General features: G+C 39.3%; 1 protein-coding gene across 6 annotated transcripts in view; it reads left to right on the top strand.

The window, feature by feature from the left end:
* The window catches only part of CYB5R4 (cytochrome b5 reductase 4), a 128,035-nt gene that overhangs the window by 17,702 nt on the left and 87,476 nt on the right, over positions 1-22,857 (top strand). For 4 of the 6 annotated variants that reach the window (XM_070376646.1, XM_070376642.1, XM_070376643.1 and 1 more), the window contains exon 3: positions 21,183-21,283. The exons of the other annotated variants lie outside the window; for them this stretch is intronic. In XM_070376646.1, the coding sequence (XP_070232747.1) occupies positions 21,183-21,283 (101 nt within the window). The remainder of the gene's footprint in view (positions 1-21,182; positions 21,284-22,857) is intronic. 6 annotated transcript variants of the gene reach the window in all.

The raw sequence follows: 22,857 nt of genomic DNA, 5'->3' as shown, positions 1-22,857 counted from the left end.
TATATTGATGGAGACCAGGGACTGTTTTGGTATGTTTGAAACATAATACATGTTGTTTCCAGCTACATATCTCCCACAGTGAATTGAATGGCTGGCACTCTTCCAGTGAGGTCATTGATTTAAGGTTAAATTCTTTTAGAGTTTCTATTGAAGAGTATATTCTACCCTATTAATAAGACTTCTCCCCTGATTGCCAAGTAAGATGTGTTTGTTTTTTTTTTTTCCTATTGACAGAGTTTGGTTTTTAATTTTAATAAAGAAGCAGTTGATTGAGACACTGCCCTGGGATCTTCCACTCTAGCAGGAGAAAGTAAATGACTGTTGGACAAGACCCAGAGAAGTGCCCTATGAGGGCTATAAGGAAAGTGAGATCAGATTTCAGGGAGGGAGACATGGGTTAGGAAAATCAGAGATGCTTTTGTGATAGAGATAAGCCTTGAAACGGTGTTGAGGATTTCAATGGGAAGTGAGGCAGAAGCACACCCAAGTGGAGGGAAATGCATAACTAAGGGTGTAGACACAGAAAAGCTGGAGGTGTGTTCTGGAGCTTAGCCTACGTGTTAAGAGAATTGTAAGAAAGGAGACTATAAAGGCATGTTAGGGAAGATTGCGGAGGACCTTGAAAACCAGGCTGAGAAATGTATTCTTAATTTTGATAGCAGTGTGAACTATTGGAGATGTTTGAATGTGGAAACAGTATGATCAGAGATGGCCTTGGAAAGATCAGTCTGGTGGGTGTAGTGGATTGACATGAGACTAGGAAAGTTTTTAGCTCGTACAAAAGTTCGGGAGGTAATAGATAACCCAGGATGTTGTCAAAGGCAACAAAGTAGGATGAACATGAGACAGATTACTGGTAATTTCTGACACCGTCGTCTAGGAAAGTAGAAGAAAGCACAGGACTAAATGTAATTCTTTTTCTTCTTAATTGTTCTAATTTAAAATATTAATGATACCTTCTTAAATGTATGCCAGATCTAGCTTTGTAGGTCAGAGATAGTGTTCGGACACAAGTTTTAATCTAAAGCTGTACCACAGATCATGGTATAAATTTTTTTTCTCCTTTTTAAAGTATTCTTCATTTTCTAACAATTACACCATTTTTATGTCAGTTCAAATTTCAGCTTGATCAGCCCAAGAGAGACATAAAATGTCTCTATAGAAAATATTTACTTTAGTATGTAATATTTAATATCGGCAGTAGTATAGTGTTAGTTACTCAGTCATGTCTGACTCTTTGCAACCCCGTGGACTATAGCCCACCAGGCTCTTTTGTCCATGGAATTCTCCAGGCAAGAATACTGGAATGAATAGCCATTCCCTTCTCCAGGATATTGGATTACACTCTCAGTCCTATCTGACTCTTATGGACACCATGGACTGTAGCACACCAGGCTTCTCTGTCCATGGGATTTCCCAGGTGAGATTACTGGAGGAGGTTGCCATTTCCTCTTCCAGGGGATCTTCCTGACCAAGGGATCAAACCCACATCTCTTGTGTCTTCTGCATTGCAGGCAGATTCTTTATCCATTGAGCCATCAGAGAAGATTTCTACCCCTTTTATCTAGTAACTAACAAAATTATTGGGATTGGCTCTGATCGACACAGTTTTGATCATGTTCTCATTGCTAGAATAGTGGTTCTATTTAGGGGAAAATGGTGTAACTTACTCACTTAAACCGAGGTTACAAGTTCATCCTGTAGCCTAGAGAGGGGCCAGACTGAAGTGTCAGGGAGGATATGACTCCTTGAACAAAAAGTGATGCAGTTGCTGGAAGTAGAGTAGATCTCAGGGATATTAAATCTTATGCCACTACAGAAAGTAGAGTACCTTGCCAAAGTCATAGCTGATGAGAATGGAGCCACTATTTTAACCTAGGCAACTTGATTCTAAGCTGTTATGCTTAAACCACATTGCACTGCTTTCTGTTTTATCATATTCAACTCTAGATTCGGAGAAGGCCATGGCACCCCACTCCAGTGCTCTTGCCTGGAAACTCCCATGGACGGAGGAGCCTGGTGGGCTGCAGTCCGTGGGGTCGTGAAGAGTTGGACACGACTGAGTGACTTCACTTTCACTTTTCACTTTCATGCATTGGAGAAGGAAATGGCAACCCACTCCAGTGTTCTTGCCTGGAGAATCCCAGGGATGGGGAAGCCTGGTAGGCTGCCGTCTAGGGGGTCACACAGAGTTGGACACGACTGAAGTGACTTAGCAGCAGCAGCAGCAGCAACTCTAGATTGGATCCTGGCTTAGCCTTTGTGCTGTAACCCACTTGTGAGTGCCATTTGTGAACTAATTCATTATGAGATTACAGTGAAGTGCCTACTGCTTGCAGCTCTCCTCTTGTGCTAAATAACATTACTAATTAAAAGTCATACAGGTTTTTCCATAAGATATTACTGCAAAACCTGAATGAGGATTGAGACTATTTTTATTTTTAGAAATTTAGTGAAGTATAGCTTTTACTTTTTTGTGTGACTTTGTGTATAGTTGTCACTCGGGCTCTAAGTTTTACCTTTCTCTTTCTGTGCATTGGTTCACTCGTGTAAGCGATATTTCTTGGGATCTACTATATGTCATGCACTGTACCAGGTCCTGGGTAGTGACCTGGGTATTTAGAACAGAGGTGGCCCCTGCTGTTGTGGCATTTATAATCTAGTGCAGAACACAAAGCGTTAACCAAGACTGAGGAGTATTGTGAAAGAGAGGTCTGCTGTGTCAAGAGTGAAGATTGTGGAGGACTGAGCAGAGATGAAAGATAAGTGGGTGTTAACTAAAGAGGAAAGGGAACAATATTATAGGTTCCGGAAAAAGCATGTGCAAGGTCTGGATGGTGTGACTGTGTAAGGAAAAAAAAAGGTGTATATGTATACATATAACTGATTCACTTTGCTGTACAGTAGAAACTAACACACTATTGTAAAGCAACTATACTCCAATAAAAATTAATTAAAATAATTTTTTTTAAAAAGCTCAAATGCAACATATAGGTATTCATTGTGAATATGAGGAACTTCAAATTAGTGATACCTGTATTCTTTCTTCTCTCCCTTTTGTTAAAAAGTCAAAAATTTTCTTTCTAAGGCTCACTCACTCTTTTCTAAGTCTTAACCCTTTATGTGCTCCTATCAATTCTCTTCAGCCTCCTCTGTGATCTCAGGCAGTTGTTTAACCATTATTTAAACACAGTTCGTTCTCCCAACAGTTTCTTCCTTTCAATCTTCTCCTCTTAGCCTGGTCCTCTTGGAATTTGCTTCTTCCCCTGGGCTTTCTTCCTCAGCATTTGATATAGGACCTCTGTTAGAACATGTCAGGTTGGTGCAAATGTAATTATGGTTTCGCACCATGAATTTTGGGCTTCCCTGGTGGCTCAGATGGTAAAGAATCTGCCTGCAGTGTGGGAGACCTGGGTTCGATCCCTGGGTTGTTAAGATCCCCTGAAGAAAGGAATATCTACCCACTCCAGTATTCTGGCCTGGAGAATTCCATGGACAGAGGAGCCTGGCAGGCTACAGTCCATGCAGTTGCAGAGTCAGACACTACTGAGTGAGTTTTACTTCACCATGAATTTTAAGTCATTATAACTAGGCTCAACCACTTTTTTATTAATAAGAATAGGAACCATTACAGTCAACACATTTTTGCCAACAATAAATAAGTTTGTTTATCCTATAGCATAAAAATTTGTGCTTCAGGACTCTGCGGACTTTTAGAAAGCATTTTCTGCATCCTGCTGGTTGTGGAAGCGTCTTCCCTGCAAAAAGTCATGACATTTGAAGAAATGGTAGTCCGTTGGCAAGAGGTCAGGTGAATATGGTGGATGAGGCAAAACTTCATAGCCCAGTTTGTTCAACTTTTAAAGCATCGGTGGTGTGACGTGCAGTTGGGCATTGTCATTGAGATGAATTGGGCCCTTTCTGTTGACCAGTGCCGGCTGCAGGCTTTGCAGTTTTCAGTGCATCTCATCGATTTGCTGAGCATACTTCTCAGATATAATGATTTTGCCAGGATTCAGAAAGCTGTAGTGTATCAACCCAGCAGCAGACCACCAAACAGTGACTATGACCTTTTCTTGGCTCAAGTTTGGCTTTGGAAAGTGCTTTGAAGTTTCTCAGTCCATCTACTGAGCCAGTCGTTACCTTTTTGTTGCACATCACAATCTGATTGATAAAGTATTGTTGCATTGAATAAGAGAAGATGGCACTTCCAAATGATAATTTTCTTGATTTGTGGTCAGCTCATGAAGTACCCACTTATCAATCTTTTTTCCCTTCCAGTTTGCTTCAAATGCCAAACGACCATAGAATGGTCATTAGCAGTTCCTGGGCCAAATGTGTTGTTGATGTTGCAAGTTGTCTTCACTGCTTTATGACCCATTTTGAACTCCAATAAGAAAATCACTCAAATTTGTTTTTTGTCTTAACATAATTTCTATAGTCTAAAGTAAATATAAAATAAACAGCAAGGAATGTCATTAGCAAAAAAACATAAAAGCAAGAAATGTGCATTAAAATTATATGTAACATAACTGTATTTATTTAGAATGTATTCCAATATCAAATGGCAAATTTCAACAATGCAAAAACTTCAATTACTTTTACACCCACTTAATATATTATCTTTTGGGACACTTCATCTATTACTGTCTTTTAATTTAAATTGAGTTTCAGGGTATTAATTTACTGTTTCTCTCCCTACCCCTAGCATCTAGTACAGGGCATGGCTCATGGGTAGTGCTCAGTAAGTATCCTTTGAATCATGTGTAGAACTTTTAAACAACCTTCGGTAGGGATATTTTAATGATTTCACAAAATAGTAACCAGTTGAGAGACTTGTAATTTTGCTATTTCCAGATGATTGGCTCTTGGAGTTAGGAAATATATCAGTTCCTTAATCAAAATATTTGTTATTTCTAGACAGTTTTCTAATATATTCTATGGTCAGTTATTCATTTTGGGGTCTTATAGAATGTAAACTGCAGCCTGATGGAGCTCATATGTTATCTTTCCATGTACAGCTTCATGTTGTCTTCTGCAGGCTTTGCACTTGGCAGGGGTTAAATAAATATTGGAGGTTTCTTCAGGGCCATTTTTTGTCATTAATATTTTCAGTTAAACCTTTTATTTTGAAAAAGTTTCAAACTTACAAAAAAAAACAACAAACAGTTGTAAAGGTGATGCAGTGATCTCTAGAAATCCTTCACCTGTCCTGAGTCAACCATTATTGACATGTTGTTGTTGTTATTGTGTTTGACTTTTTGTGACCCCATGGACTGCACCATGCCCAGCTTCCCTATCCCTCACTATCTCTTAGAGTTTTCCCAAGTTCATGTCCATTGATCAGTGGTGCCATGCAACCATCTCATCCTCTACTGTCCTCTTCTCCTTTTGCTTTCAATTTTTCCCAGTACCAGAGTCTTTCCAGTGAGTCAGCTCTTTGCATCAGGTGAGCAAAGTATTGGAGCTTCAGATTCAGCAAAACCCCTTCCAGTGAGTATTCAGGGTTGATTTCCTTTAGGATTGACTGGTTTGATCTCCTTACAGTCCAGGGAACTCTCAAGAGTCTTCTCCAGCACCATAGTTCAAAAGCATCAATTCTTCGGCACTCCACCTTCCTTACTGTCCAGCTCTCACATCCATACGTGACTACTAGGAAGACCATAGCTTTGACTGTATGGACCTTTGTTGGCAAAGTGATGTCTTTGCTTTTTAATACACAGTCTAGGTTTGTCATTGCTTTCCTTCCAAAAAGCAAGTGTCTTTTAATTTCATGGCTGCAGTCACCATCCACAGTGATTTTACAGCCCAAGAAGAGAAAATCTGTCACTGCTTCCACTTTTTCTGCTTCTATTTGAAGTGAAGGGATCAGATGCTGTGATCTTAGTTTTTTTCATATTGAGTTTTAAGCCAGCTTTTTCACTCTCTTTTCACCCTCATCAAGAGGCTCTTTACTTCCTCTTTGCTTTCTGCCATTAGAGTGGTATCATCTGTTGTTGACATGAAAGTGAAAGTGAAGTTGCTCAGTTGTGTCTGACTCTTTGCGACCCCATGGGCTGTAGCCTACCAGGCTTCTCTGTCCATGGGATTTTCCAGGCAAGAGTACTGGAGTGGGTTGCCATTTCCTTCTCCAGGAGATCTTCCCAACCCAGGGATTGAACCCGGGTCTCCTGCATTGTTGACATAGTCATCATTACATTTTAATGAATCCATTTTATCTTCACTGTTAACTTATTCCTTATACTTTTTTGTCATCTTTGTTTTAGTCATTACACTAAGGGTTTATGATACTCATTTTTAATGTATCACAGTCTACCTTCAAACAGTATTATACCATTTTACATATAGTATAAGAGTATATAGGCTATACTTCCATTTCTTTCTCTTGTGTCTTGTCTAATCCTTATTATTTATTCTGCATACTCTATACATCCTGCAATATATTACAGTTTTTGCTTAGACCGTCACTTATCTTTTAAAGAGATTAAGAAAATGAAAAAAGTTACCCATATTTTTACCATTTTCAGTGCTTTTTATTTCTTTGTGTTGATCCAGATTTCCCTTAAAGACTTGACTTTCACATTTCTTGTAGTACAGGTTTTCTGGCAATGAATTTTCAGCTTTTCTTCATCTGACAATGTCATTGTTTTGCCTTCATTTAGGGATGTGTTATCATTGAGCGTAAAATTCTAGGTTCAGCCATTTATCTTCCTCAGCACTTTAAAAATATCACACCATCTTCTAGTTTGCATAGATGAGAACTCTGTTGTTATTCTTAACTGTTTTCCTGTAGGATATAAGGTTTCTCTCTCCTCTGCCTGCCTTTAAAATTTTGCTTTGTTTTTCAGCAGTTTGACTATTAATATATATTTTTTATATTTTCTACTTCAGTCAATGAAGTCACTCAGTCGTATCAAACTTTTTGCAGCCCCATGGACTGTAGCCCACCAGGCTCTTCCATCCATGGGATTTTTCCAGGCAAGAGTACTGGAGTAGGTTGCCATTTCCTTCTCCAGGGGATCTTCCTGACCCAGGGATCGAACCCAGGTCTCCCACGTTGCAGGCAGACGCTTTACCCTCTGAGCCACCAGGGAACTACTTGGAGTTCTCTAAATTAATTTTGGGAAGTTTGGGGCCATTATCTCTTCAAGTACTTCTACTCATTACTTCTTTTGGGATTCCAGTTGCATATGTGTTAGTCTGTATTATCCCATAGCTCTAAAAGGCACCATTCTGTTTTTTCACTCATTTTTTCTTTGTGTTTCAATTTAATCATTACTGTTGACTTTTCTTCCAGTTTACTTATTCTTTCCAGTTTACTTTTTCTTTCTTCTACTGTATCCAGTCCGCTGATTCACCCTTCAGAGGAATTCATCTTTCATCTCTGTGCTGAACATTTATTAAGTGTCAACCTTATTTTCTACTAGATCTTCTAATATATTAAAAGTTATTTCAGTGTCTCTATCTGACAAGTTCCAATATATGCATCATCTCTAAGTGTGTCTGTTGCTATTTTTCTCTCTTGACAGTGGTTTTTATCATTTTGAAAAATGTTTCTTGTAATTTTTTGATTGAGTGTTACACATTGATTATAGATGAAGAGTAGAACCTTAGATGTTTATATTCAGAACTCATATACCTTTTCTGATAATTAGGATGAGTCAGTCTAGTTTGTTGAGCTAAGTTTGGGGTGGTGGTTACCGTTACCATAGGTGTACCACTGACTTCAGATTCCTCTCGTAGTAGGTTAGTACTACCTTGTTTTTGATGTGAAGCCTTCAGTGTTGGAGGACTTTTTTAGTTGCTCCTGTACCACTCTTTGGAGAAGGCAATAGCACCCCACTCCAGTACTCCTGCCTGGAAAATCCCATGGATGGAGGAGTCTGGTAGGCTGCAGTCCATGGGGTCACTAAGAGTCGGACACGACTGAGCGACTTAACTTTGACTTTTCACTTTCATGCATTGGAGAAGGAAATAGCAACCCACTCCAGTATTCTTGCCTAGAGAATCCCAGGGACGGGGGAGCCTGGTGGACTGCCGTCTAAGGGGTCGCACAGAGTCGGGCAAGACTGAAGCGACTTAGCAGCAGTAGCAGCAGCAGTACCACTCTTAGCTGACAGCTTGGCCTATATACTTATGAAGTGTCTCTCATCACATTCTTGCCCCCTCCCAGGGGCAGATCGCTTTTACTTGTTTGATGTAAGATTTAGGTGCTGGAAGGAGTTTTGCAGTTTTCCTGTTAGAACCTCAATCTTAGGCCAGTTCTGTTACCTGAGCCCCAAGGGCAGAGCTTTCTCAGTGATTCTGTCACTTCCCCACTGTCTCTGACTCAGTGCAGGGTTTAAGAATGCAGGGAGATTCTTGTCTGTGGCAGCTGAGCTTTGCTCTGTATCAGAAGGGGAGGAGGAGGAGAGCAGGGCAGAGGGTGTGGGGCTGAGCAGTTTCCCCACCTGTCTTCCAGTGCTAGAAGACATCTGGTTCATATCTGCATAGAATCTGGCCTGAGTGGGCTTTCTGTCCCTCCTCCAGTGTTTGGCTTGCATTTGCCTCACGTCAGTGCAGAGTAAAGGAGGATGTGTGTTTCCTGCTCTTTCCAACAGCAGCTAACCTTTGCCTGCTGTCAGTGCAGGGACTCGCATATGCGAGGCTTTATTATCCCTACCCAGCAGCAGACTGCTTTTGCTACCTGTTAGGGTTGATCTGTGACATCGGTGAATTTCTTGCTCCTTCCCCAGTAGACGATCATCACCTTGCGCTCCAGCAGGCCTAAAATGTAAATGAACTTGTCTTGGTTCTCCTGCTCTAGCCGCAAGTCTTAGAGCAGGTACTATGCACCTGGACCACCTATGGGCCTTTCTCAAATCCGTCCTGTTCACACTTTTTCATGATCATCTCATGAGGTACAGGATCATGAAAAAAGAATTGAGTGGGTGCAGAGTCCCCTTGTGTCTGGGCCTCTTGGAGTTTTAAATTGGCATACTTGGCCCTAAAAGAGTTGGTTAAAATTCAGTTTTTATAGCAACATTTCTTTTTTTTTTTTTTTTCTATTTTGGTCATGCTGCACAACACGTGGGACCTTAGTTCCCCAACCAGAAATCGAACCCACACCCTCTGCCGTGGAAGTGCAGTGTCTTAACCACTGGACCACCAGGGAAGTCCTGGCATCATCTCTCTTTGCTGTGGTCTGTCAAAGGTGATGAGAAGTGGTTCGTGTGTCCCATTTCCTCAAAGGGCCTTGTCATCCTGTGGAATTTAGAGTCCTAACCACTGCACCACCAGGGAAGCCCACAGCATTACATCTTAATTAATCTTTGCAGCTTGCTTGTTTTGGAAAATAGGAAATAACTCAAAGCATAAGAACATAGTTGGCCTTTTTTTTAGTAGCAGGGCAGTTCAGAGCTGGGGTAACTCTCATTGGTAGCCCTAAGGCACAGACAGGGAAATTATCACATGGAATAGGAAAGAGGGGGTTGGAAAACTGATCCTTTAGAGATAGGATGCCTTGCTTAATGCTGTTGTGTGTTGTAAATCAGTTTAAGAATAGTAAAGGTAACTGTTGTTAATAATGTTTGGTCATTATTCTTTCTAGGAAAAGTTTGTGGATTTTTTCCCCCAAATACTCAGTGTAACTGACTCCTCAGACTGCTGGTTAATTTTTAATGCTTTTACACATCAATTTCCTTTTAGTTAAATGTCAGAACTATTTTTCCTAGTACTAATAATGTCACATAATAATGTCACATTAGATGACCTTTGATAACTTTGCAGTTGACCTTCTGAAGTGCTGGAGACCTTTATTACGCTCCATTTCAGTTTTCCTGGGCAAACTAAGGCATCCAGACCAGATTATTTTAGCCCTTTTCCTAACTGGGCTGGCCATCATTGAAGTTGTTTGGTGCAGTTTGAATTTCTAAGTTATATTCAGGACAGTTGCTACCTGATTCTCATGTCTCTGAGGTAGTGCTGGTCTCATTTCTAGTCTCCTCGCCCCCCTCCTTAAAAATTGTGCAGCAGAACTTGACAGTAAGTACTTAAGATACTATTTTTTTTTTTTTTTTTTTAAAATGTGTGTTTATTTATGTATTTTGGCTATGCTGGGTTTTCGTCATGGCACGTAGGCTTCTCTAGTTGAAGTGCACAGGCTTAATTGCCCTGCGGCACATGGGATCTTAGTTCCCCAACCAGGGATTGAACCCCAAATCTCCTGCATTGGAAGGTGGATTCTTAACCACTGGACCATCAGGGAAGTCCCAATATAATAATTTTAATTGTAGAGGCTTTGGTCAAATGTTCTGCCCCTTCATGGTGACAGTAATGGCCCAGAAAGCTGAATGGAAGTTCCATGTGTTCAGACAGAACATTTTTTTATGAATTGACTCAGGGCAGTAGCAGGAAGGGCTTCCCTGGTGGCTTAGACGGTAAAGAATCCACCTGCAATGTGGGAGACCTGGGTTCCATCTCTGGGTTGGGAGGATCCCCTGGAGGAGGGCGTGGCAACCCACTCGGGTATTCTTGCCTGAAGAATCCCCCTTGGACAGAGAAGCCTGGCAGGCTACAGTCCATGGGGTTCACAAAGAGTCGGACACGACCGAGCAACTAAGCACAGTGGCAGGGATCCCCAGCCTCCTTTGTCTAAGTCTTTTTCTTTTAGGCTACAATTTTCCAATCATCTGCAAATGTTCTGCTGTGATGGGTGGTAGGAGGTGGATCCTGTTAATATTTTGACACATGATCTTTTACTTCTTGTTTTCAGTTCAGGCCTCTCCTCCACTAACTGTGCTGTTTCCCTGAGGGTGCTGTATCTCATTGCCCTAGGGAGTAAGCCTACACTTCTTGTGGATTTAGGTAGGGAGGGGCTTATTACTTGGTTGTATGGGATGCAGGAGAGGATTTAAGCATCATATTGCTTTTTATATTGAATTGTAGACCATCCTACATGCTCACTTTCAGAACTACCTGGGGTTTCTGATTACTTCACCTTTTGAGGGTTCTGTTGCACATACTGGCTCCCCTCCAATTTACACATAGGCTTTATTTCACCTTTCTTCACTCTGTTAATTATATTATTGCTTATCATTTGCTTGTCAGTCTTCCAAAATTTAATTGTTGTCTTCTCCTCTTCAAATTTCTGTGCCTCTGTGGTTTTATGACTTATTTATTCTTTGTAGTCATTAGAAAGATTTGAGGAGTGTGAGAGGCAAATGAGTGCTTTTAATCCGGAAGTCCTAAAATACTCTATTATCCAAAACCTTGCAAGCCAACATTCTATTTATTGTTCTTAAATACCAAGGCCCCCAAATGATTTACTTTTAATCATTATGAAATCCATTTGTCTTTCATTACTTTCTTTTCCATTTGTCTCGATTGAAAGTAGCAAGTTAATTGCCTAGTTTTCTAAAATAATGTGCAGAGTTCTGCTCTTGTTACAGCTGATTAACTCCTTTTGGGCTAACAGTCCTGCAGATACCAATGATAAACTCAGGACAACATATTAAAAAAAAAAAGCTATCAAAAAAACACTGGTGAGCAACCAAAAGCAGACAGAAACTAGAGGGTAAGGTTCATCTGTACTTGTAAGAAGGAATTATCACTGGGTGAATTGCTATTTCTTATGGCATTTAACTTGAGGTCATGCCCAGTTTGGTACTGTGAAGGGTGACTAAAATTTAGATGTAGACCCCCAGTCTTGGCTTGAAGAGTTTGGAGTTTGACTCCAGTCAAGTTAAATGCCTGCTGAAATAGTCAATAACCTTTGGAGAAATGTGACAGAATCCAGAATTTGGCTGGCTTAAAGAACTAGATGACACAATTTGGAGCATTTGCACTAACTGAAAAATGAGGAATACAGAAAAAGTGATCCAGAGAGGAGTATAAGCTGTCTAAATCTTGCATATGGACAAACTCTGGGCAACCTAACTAAGGCTAAAAGGATTGAACAGAGGTTTTAGTTTTCATTCCCCCACAGGGGAAACAAGAGTTTGGAGTTTGACTCCAGTCAAGTTAAATGCCTATTAAAATAGGCAATAATCTTTGGAGGAATGTGACAGAATCCAGATTTTCTACAACATATTATTTACAATGACCAGAATATAATCCAGAGTTTCTAGACATGCTCAAGGAAAAGGACAACTCTTTGAGATTGACCCTGAGGTGACCCATATGTTGAATTTAGTTCACAAGGATTTTAAAGTACCTATTATGACAATACTCAAGGAAGTAGAGAAACATAGATTATATAATAAATGAACAAATATGAAATCTCAGAAAGTCTCATCATTTTTCATAATGAACAAATGGACTATAAAAAATGGGAATGTAGACCTGAGAAGTGCTATATATGAAGCAAAACATTTTATCAAATAGGCTTAATAGCAGAGTGGAACTAACAAAAGGAAGCTTAGTGAACTTGCAGATAGATTAATAGGAATTATCCAGTCTGTAGAACAGAGAGGAAAATGACCCAAAGTAAAATGAATGGAGGCTCAGGGACCTCTGAGATAAAATAAAAATGTCTAATATATGTTTATTGGCAATTCCAGAAGGAAAGGAATGGGAGAATGGTACAGAAAAGTATTTAAAGAAATATTGGCCAAAATTGGTGAAAGGCCTAAAATTATTAATTCAAAATGAAAGAAAGTGAAAATTGCTCAGTCGTGTCCAATGCATTTCGACTCCATAGACAGTACAGTCCACGGAATTCTCCAGGCCAGAATACTGGAGTGGGTAGCCTTTCCCTTCTCCAGGGGTATCTTCCCAACCCAGGAGTTGAACCCAGATCTCCCACATTGCATGCGGATTCTTGACCAGCTGAGCCACCAGAGAAGCAGAAGCATGACAAATCCACTCATGATCAATACAAAGAAAATCACATAGGGGCATGTTATATTCAGACTGCTGAAAGCCAAAGATAAAGAGAAAATCTTGAAAATAACCAGAAGTAAAACAGCTGGACCCTATAAAAAAAAGATTGCTGAAGATTTAAAAAAAAAAAAAATCAACTCTAAATTCTGTATCATTAAAGCTACTTTAAAGATACAAATGAAATAAAGATGAACTTTTTTGGATAAACAAAAACTAAGAATTTAGTATCAGCAGACCTATACTACAAGGAGCTCTAAAGGAAATTCATCAGGTTAAAGGCTAATGATACCAGATGGAAACTCAGATCTTTAGGAGATAGTAACTATGTGAGGAAACAAGGATTAGTCTTTTTTCCCCTTATCTTTTAAAATATACATGACTTTTTCAAGCAAAAACTATAACATTGTGTTGTAGAGCTCCTTAAAGTGGCAGGAATGGAATGTAGTAAATGGTTCTTACATTACATGTGAAGGGGTTACAACATTAACTGAAGTAAACTAGTTAAGCTTAAGGATATATATTGTAAGTAAATCAGAAAGTGAAGAGGAACTAAAAAGCCTCTTGATGAAAGTGAAAGAGGAGAGTGAAAAAGTTGGCTTAAAGCTCAACATTCAGAAAACAAAGATCATGGCATCTGGTCCCATCGCTTCATGGGAAATAGATGCGGAAACAGCGGAAACAGTGTCAGACTTTGTTTTTGGGGGCTCCAAAATCACTGCAGATGGTGACTGCAGCCATGAAATTAAAAGACACTTACTCCTTGGAAGAAAAGTTATGACCAACCTAGATAGCATATTGAAAATCAGAGACATTACTTTGCCAACAAAGGTCCTTCTAGTCAAGGCTATGGTTTTTCCAGTGGTCATGTATGGATGTGAGAGTTGGACTGTGAAGAAAGCTGAGCGCCGAAGAATTGATGCTTTTGAACTGTGGTGTTGGAGAAGACTCTTGAGAGTCCATTGGCCTGCAAGGAGATCCAACCAGTCCATTCTAAAGATCAGCCCTGGGTGTTCTTTGGAAGGAATGATGCTAAAGCTGAAACTCCAGTACTCTGGCCACCTCATGCGAAGAGTTGACTCATTGGAAAAGACTCTGATGCTGGGAGGGATTGGGGGCAGGAGGAGAAGGTGACGACAGAGGATGAGATGGCTGGATGGCATCACCAACTTGATAGACATGGGTTTAAGTGAACTCCGGGAGCTGGTGATGGACAGGGAGGCCTGGCGTGCTGCGATTCATGGGGTCGCAAAGAGTCGGACACGACTGAGCGACTGATCTGAACTGAATGCCTACAACAGTCTCTTAAAATATAATGCTAAGAGGTATATTAAAAACCCATAGATGAAATAAAATGAAATTCTAAAAAAATATTTGGTTAGCCCAAAAGAAGTCTCTGAAAGAGGAATAGAGACACAAACAGAAAACTTGGAGGGAAAAAAAAAAAAAAGAAAACTTGGGTCTGGGGAAAGAGGCTAATAAGATGGTAGCTCTAAATTCAGTCACATCAGTAATTAAGTGTAAATGTAAATTTTTAATGAAAGAGATTTTCTGTGTGTATATGTGTATCAAGACCCAACTACATAATGCGAGATATGCTTTGAATATAAAAGACAAGAGTTGAAAGTAAATGTGTAGGAGAAACTATACTATGTGAAAAGTAAATATGTGGAATTCCATGAAGGTCCAATGGTTAGGACTTGGTGCTTTCATTCCCTGGGCCCAGGTTTGACCCCCTAGTCAAACCTGGACCCAGGGGTTCAGGATGGGGAACACGTGTACGCCTGTGGCGGATTCATGTTGATGTGTGGCAGAACCAATACAATATTGTAAAGTAATTAGCCTCCAATTAAAATAAATAAATTGAAAATTTTAAAAATAGTTTCATTATTTTATCTCTAAAATAAAATAATGAAAATAATGTGCAGTTTCTTTACTGAACACAAGATGGCAGAGTAGTCACAATACTTGCAAAAATGGATCTGTGCATTGAATACAATGAAATATGCCATATTTTACTATGTGAACACACCTTTTTTCCTTCATTTATTTTAGAGCCAAAAAAATGAACGGTGGTGATTAGTGTAATACATAGGCATATCGCAGTATAGTGTCATAATAGTTTGTACATGTGTGATAAACATTAAATAAATTTTTGTTGGATGAATGTAATGTGGGGCTTTGAAGTTATATTTGTTTTTGAATTTTAAAACAAAAATTATTTTAAAATCTAATTATAAAAATACCACTTTTCCTTAGTAGCGGTAGTTCTCAGACTTTTTGGTTTTAAGATCCCTTTACTCCTTTAAAAATTATTGAGGACCCCAAAGAACTTTTTGTTTATGATGTTCATATCTATTGATATTTAGAAACTGAAAGAATTTCTTAATTTAATAAAAAAATAAATTTACTGTATATTATCATAAATAATAATATTTTCATGAAAAATAACTATGTTTTCCAAAACAAAACATAGTGAATAAGTGGCATTGTTTCACATGTTGGCAGATATCTTTAATGTATGGCTTTGTAGGTGACAACTATATTCTGACATCCCCTTCTGTTTTTAATCTTATGCACTTGTGAAAGAATGAGATTTTTAGAAAGGCAGGCAGCATCTTAATATCACTATGAAAAAGTTTTGATCTTGGACCACTGAAAGAGTCTTGAGCTGTGGGGGAGCCCCTCAGCTGTACTTGGAAACTCCCTGACTTATAGAACAAAGAAAAAATGAAACATTATCAGTTACAGTGTGTGGCCTGAGCCATGGGGATACAGTTCCCTCCTCATTGGTGGGCTGTAAAGGGTTCACATATATTGTTACCCAACCTGAAAAATTGTGAGAGCCTCCTCTGGGAGATAGATTAATAGATATAATATATCACTTGAGTCTTACATTGTTCTGTGTTGTCTAGAGCTAGGAGTTAAGAATAGTTTGGAGCATGCTGAATTCCAGTTCTGAGTTCAGTTATTTGAGATATGAGGTATGATTCAGGTTCTCTAGGTGGCAAAACACTTTTCCTCTCTAACCAGAGTTGGAGAAGTGACTAAAAAAAGAGCTCTCTGGAACTGGAAACTTCACCCATTGCTGCAGAGAACGGAAGATGATCTGGCAGTTGAACACAGATTGCCATATGACCCAAGAAATTCAATCCAATGTATATACTCAAGAGAAATACAAATATATGTCCACATAAAGACATGTACACAAATGTTCATAGCAGCATTATTCATCATAGCTAAAAAGTGGAAACAACTTAAGTGTTCCTGAGCTGATGGGTGGATAAATAAAATGTGATCCATCCATACATGGACTATGATTCAGCCATAAAAAGGAATGAAGTACTGATACATGCGCCAGCATGGATGAATGTTGAAAATAGTATACTAAATGACAGAAGGTAAACACAAAAGATGACATATTGTGTGATTCCACTTATGTAAAATGCCCAAAGTACGTGAGTCTAAAGAGACAGAAAGTACCTTTGTGATTACCCAGGGCCAGGGAGGATGGGAGAATTGCTCCCTGAAGAATGTTTCTGCATTTTGTTAAATTGTGGTATGTATTATATGGTCCGTGACCCCTATATAGGGACTCATAATTTTTCACAGTATCAGTATCAAAAGCTTGAAGGGAGTCTCCCCTTTAAAGAACTGATGAGTCTCTGTTTGTTTGTTTCCATTTTAAAACTTTTTAAGATCAAATCATGAGACTTCTATAACTAGTATCTCTTTTATCCTTAGCTCCTAGGAACTGCAGGATCACTTTTAATTGCTTAGTCATAGTAATATTGTTAGGTTTGGCAACTGGTATGTTTTCTGTTACACTTTTTAAAATTTGTACACACAAACTTACACAAGCTTGAGATTAAAGTATTATGATAAGACGCCCATAGTAGCAGTTGGGGTTTAAATTACCACAAATTTAAATGTACATGAAAAACCAGAGGCAGTGTTTGCTAAGATGGAAGAGCTCTTTGCATGTAAAATGGCAACATCAGTATTCAGGTTATACCTGAAATGATACTGAAATGTCTCCCATCAATAACGTTAAGCTAACAAAAGACATATTAATACATCTCTGGTCAATACGTTGTAAAGACTGTCATTCTGTGATTGATTTGATAATTTTGAAGTGGCTAGTTTTTATTCTAGGAACTTATGTGAGAGCTCAGAGTTCCAGATATATAACATAAACAAGATAATTTCGTTTGAAAATGTTAGAACAGATACTGCCAGTGCATTGCCTAAAGAGGTCAGTGTAGCTGTTTTTCTGAGTGTGCTTCCAATTGTACTGCAGCTCTGCTAGGCTGAATGAGCTATAAAATGTACCCCCTGAATGTTGCTATGGCATTTTTATTGGTATATTTAAACATTAAAGTATATGTTCCCAATGGAACTGATTTAGTTTTAGTAAGTAACTCCTCCTCCTCTTTTTTTCTCCCCCAGCTTCACTGAGATTTGACCTATAATATTGTGTTAGTTTAGGGTTTACAACATTATGCTTTGGTATGTGTATATGTTGTGAAATTAAGTTGCTGTTCTTCACAGTAGTCAGCCAGTCCATTTCTTCTATCTACTCCTGGTTGGGGTTTAAAAAACAAAATACAAAAAATAAAATCTCAGCACAAAGGAGGGGATAGACAGGTAGGTAAGTCAGTAAGTAGCCTCCTTAAATCTCCCTCTACCACTGAAAGTCATCCGTGTAAATAATCTAAAAGCAACCGTTGGGCTATGACTAGAGGATCTTGGTCTCAGCCGAGTTTCGCACCATTTGGGATTGATGTTTCATGAATCCCTTCCTACCCATCCTTGTTCTTAATGTTATTATTAGGATTTAGGTTTTGCAAAATTTATTAGTAGCCTAGCATTAATGAGATTGTATCTTGGGGTCCATAAATACTATTCATTTATAGTTAGAGGGTAGTCAGCTGTGTAAATCTGCCACACCTGAACAAAAAAATAGAGCTTTAGAAAGACATTATGTCATTTTAAAATTTAGAAAGTTGCAAAATTCTAAAAGTCAAGTGGTAAGAACTCATGGGAGACAAATCTTGCACTTTAGAAAGTGCTATTTAAAAGTCATGCAGGGTGCAGATTTGTTATTGTTTAGTTGCTAAGTCGTGTCTGACTCTTGGCAACCCTATGGACTATAGCCTGCCTGGCTCTTCTGTCCATGGGATTTTTCAGGCAAGAATACTGGAGTGGGTTGCCATTTACTCCTCCAGGGGATCTTCCTGACCCAGGGATTGAACCCAAGTCTTTTGCACTGCCTGCAGTGGCAGGCAGATTCTTTACTGCTGAGCCATCTGGGAAGCCCATGGTGTAAATAGAATACAGTAAAGCATGAAGGAAAAGCATAAAGCTAGGTTCTTTGTGACTGTTTTCTTCTGCCAGTCAGGGGTCCAAGTTTTAGTTGGTAGGAAATGCTTTTGAAAAAAAAAAAAAAGGAAAGAGATAAGAGGGAAGAAGAAAAAGAGGGAAGAGAGTCTCTGAACCAGGGGAGATGCATTTTAGGACAGGTTTGAAAGTCTCATAATTAGCAAATTACTAATACTGCCAAATGTGGTTGGATCTAACATTTCTTGGGCTTTAATTCCACACAGTGAGGGATTTTATAAGCATTCATAGTTTTGTCCATTTGAAGGGGATGAGAAGTTCTTCAGGTCTGGAGTCCATCAAAAAGGAGGGTAGATTATGAGAGGATGAGGGTTGATCTAAAGAACTGGGAGGCAGTCAAGAACACATGTGGGAGATACAAGGCTCTCTGTGCTGATCAGGGACAGCTGTTAAACTGCCTGGTCATCTCTCTGCTGTTGCTGAAACACATGGATTTCCATCAGAAGATTAGATGATCGTGTGTTATAGATTTCATGTTCCTGAGAAACACTAGAACTCTGAATGTTTGGAATGCATTCTCTGTCTTTAAAAACCTATTGGGAATAACTCTGATCCTAATCATTACTTCCTTGGACTGCAAGGAGATCCAACCAGTCCATTCTGAAAGAGATCAGCCCTGGGATTTCTTTGGAAGGAATGATGCTGAAGCTGAAACTCCAGTACTTTGGCCACCTCATGCGAAGAGTTGACTCATTGGAAAAGACTGTGATGCTGGGAGGGATTGGGGGCAGGAGAAGGGGATGACAGAGGATGAGATGGCTGGATGGCATCACTGACTTGATGGACGCGAGTCTGAGTGAACTCCGGGAGTTGGTGATGGACAGGGAGGCCTGGTGTGCTGTGATTCATGGGGTCGCAAAGAGTCAGACATGACTGAGCGACTGAACTGAACTGAACTGAATCATTACTTCAGACATTTGTGGTCTGTGGGACTTTGGAGCATTAAACAATAGCAAAAATTCCTTCTAAATTGGCTGGGAAAGGTTTATGGGGAAGGAGAGAGGAGGGTGCTCTACCAGTTTCCCCCCTACCCCCATTTTCCTGACTTATTTGGAGGACTGTTGAAAGAGAGATTTTGTGAATTTACCTCTTTTTGTTGCCTAAATTTCCTTTAAGTAATTTTATAAAGCAATTCAGACTGGCTGGTTATTTTCCAAAATTAAATTGGTGGGGAAACTGCAGTACCCTTCTTGGGTTTGAAATTTAACTACTTCCCTTCAAAGGTGATTATATAGGATGAACATCTTAAATTATCTGAGTTTATTTAAATTCATGGAAGTCATTACATAAAGAAGGATTAGTCCTGGAAATAAGAAAACCAGTTGTTCTCCTTGCACTCTTGAGGTGTCTTGAAAGGCTAGGTTTGTCTACTATCTAGTTTTCAAATAAAGGATTAAAAGAAGTTCACTTCCTTGGGAAGGCTATTCAGTGAGCTCTTCCCTCCTCTATTTGTTACTTCTATTCTTCCTTCTTCTTAAAAGATGAAAATGTACCAGAAGGTGGACTCCTTCCAGGGTCCAGGAGTGGACTCTTGTCTAACACTTGGGAATGAATCGTCCAAGAAGATACATGTACTGACAGAGCAAAAGACGTCATTGGAAAGGGGAACCTGGGCGGGAGAGAGCAGGGTAAGAGAACCCAGGAGGACTGCTCTGCCATGTGGCTCACAGTCTCAGGTTTTATAATAATAAGGTTAGTTTTCCAGCTTGTCTCTGGCCAATCATCTTACTTGTGCCTGTGATTGCATCTCTCAGTCAAGATGGTTTCCAGTGCAAGGGTTTCTGGAAGGTTGGCAGGTGGGTGTCTCCTTACCCCTTATGCTCTCTCCTGAATTCTTCCAGCTGGCAGCAGTTTTGTCAGTTCTGGGTTCCATGTTGTGAGATAACACTCAAGCAGTTATTATCCTGCCTGGCCATGGTAGGAATGTTTCTGTCAATGGTTTCCTAACAAAAATATAGTTAAATATATGAACAGATGAAATAAGTATTTGGGGAAGATGAAAGAATTCCTAAGATTTAAACAGTAATCTTGGTTCCTTGAACAAGTGCAGAAAAGAACTGCTTGCTTTCACAGAGTGTGCCTCAGTGACCCAGTCCCCATCTCTCATCCTTTGCTGAGATGATCGATTTATGGATGACAGCTCCATTCCTTTTCATCAGATTCTCCTGCCAGGGCAATAGAGGATGATGTGATAATATGAGAGAGAAAGGTTGGGGGAGAGGGTTGGGAAGAGAGAGAACTTTTAAAATATTAAATTCAGTGTTGCATGATTTTTTGTGTGTGTTGGGAGGCAGTTCTCTTATAGGTCTTTTGCACATCTTGCAAGCCGAGGCACTGACTCTGTCTTATTCTAGCCCCCTTTTCAGAAATTTTTGCATGGTGATCATCCTTCAGTGGTACAGGTAGTGTTTCCTTCTAGAGCAAAGAAAGGAGAGATTTGTTTACTGTTCAGTATAAACAGAGATCATGTCTGCCTCCAGAACAAAGGGCAGGTGTATTTACTGCCCCTTATAAAAGGTTCGGGGCTTCCTATGCTCAAGGTTCCTTTTCCATCATGCAGCACGTTGAGTGTACAGCTGCTTATCCGGCCCTCTTCACAAAGCTCTGTGGGAACTGGGGCTTGGGAAACTTACGTAGGTGCCGAATTTTCTAGTTACTGCTGCTGATGTAAGTACTCAGCTATCCTTTGTCTCTAACCTAGGAGTCTCGTGTTTTCTGTCAGGACCCATGAAACCAGCAGCCTAACTTGTTAGCTTGCAAGTATGGTGAAACCTCAGACCCTTTATATCCTTAATACTTCTGAGTAACGGTTTGTTAAGTGGGAGGTATTTGGAAAAATTTATTAAAACATCTACTTTGTACACCTACTTTGTACAGTTTTTAAGAAGTTCATTTAGGGTATTATTTCTCCTTATTTGATGTAGGCTTTGTTTATAATGTCAGCCCATATATGGAGTATCATCCTGGTGGAGAAGATGAACTTATGAGAGCAGCAGGATCAGATGGCACTGACCTTTTTGATCAGGTAAGGTGCTGAAAGTGATCATTCTATCCTAGTTGGGACCACACTCTTAGGTTCAGTAGTGTGGCAGTGAGAGAGAGAAAGAAAATAGTGGCATAAATTTCAGATATGTTGGCTTGAATTTTGAAGTGTGGGAAGATGCTCATAAATAGCAACTGCTCATTTAATTTGCCTATGCATTAGGAATAGAAATTTGCCTTCATCTGACAAATGCTTTATTTTGTATTTTAGTGATGATTAATAACCATGTTGTAGTACTGGACTTTACCAGTTGAGATACCTGAACCAGTTGAGTTATTTTTAGAGTTGTCTTCTGAACAAATGAAATTTAATTTCTGTTCCTTTTATGTTCTCATCCATTTGGAGATTTATTTTTTTACCAGGCTACCAGAAATACAATTTGTTTTGTATTTTAATGTACTTACACGCACCTGCTTAAATAGCCAAATATCATTTGCTATTAATGTTTTTACTGGCTTGGAAAAAAGTCATTTTTGCTTATCAGTGATACTAGGATTCTCCTTGGGAGGCTCTTATTGCTAATTTAAGGTAAATTCCCATTGTAATTTGGTATTGGTTATCTGCTAGCAATGCAAGTGAAATAGAAAACTGTTTGGGAACATTTGCCAGGAAAATTTATCTACCAGATTTTCATCTCTCCTGTGTGTCAACTTGAAAAAACAAACAAAACAGTGTGAGAATTGTGATTAAGTTTTATTGGTGGCAAAATGAGAGCTGTAGTCTGGGAGACAGCATTTCAGACAGCTCTGAGAAACTGCTCCAATGGGGTTGCGGGAGAGGTCGTATGTTTTTAGTGAAGTGGGGTACATGTAGTCAAGCTCATATTTCGGCAGAGGCTTGCTGTTAGTCACAAAGAGCAGATGTCACTCTTAGTGATTTTAATGCTTCCTAAGTGTGAGAAGATGTAAGAATTTAGGCTCATAAAATCTTCTCTTGAAATCGTCTAACTCTGTGAAGGCCCTTTTTGCCAGTTTTTACCGGAACACAGAGTGTCTCATTCTTGATCTGTGCCCTGAATTCCTTTCAGGGTATGTTGAAGGTCAGTGGCTGCAGTGGCTGGTAACTTCATCTTTGTAGAGGCAGATGGCAAGAGACCATTTTTAGTTGGCTCCTGTAACCTCTTGATGGCTGAATGTACTCTGCCATAGATGAATTTCCAGTAACATCTAGTCCTGTTTATATTTCTTAGTGTCATGTGATTGTAAGGACCTTATTTAAGCTTGTTGGGGGGAAATCATAAGAACTACTGTATTGTTAAGTTCTTTAGCAAGTTCTACAATCCTTTTGTTGACCAAAAAAAAAAAAAAAAAATGCACTCGGGGCATTATTGAGAACTATAGTCCAGAAGCAGCCTGTCAGATAGCTTTGAGAAGGTGTTCCCAAAGAGATAAGGGAGAAACCAGGATTTATAGGAATTTTTGCTGGGAAAAAAAAAACATCAATTGAATATCAAAAGATTACTAATCACAAAAAGAAAACCTCTCAAGTTAATGATTTTAGTGTTTTTCTATGTATAGGAAGATCAATTACTCCTTTGATGTCACCTTAACTCTCTA

The sequence above is a fragment of the Bos mutus genome, chromosome 9 (assembly GCF_027580195.1).
Source record: "Bos mutus isolate GX-2022 chromosome 9, NWIPB_WYAK_1.1, whole genome shotgun sequence".
Lineage (NCBI taxonomy): Eukaryota > Metazoa > Chordata > Mammalia > Artiodactyla > Bovidae > Bos > Bos mutus.
The sequence above is the reverse complement of the archived record's forward strand: the minus strand, read 5'-3'. Positions and strand labels throughout refer to the sequence as shown.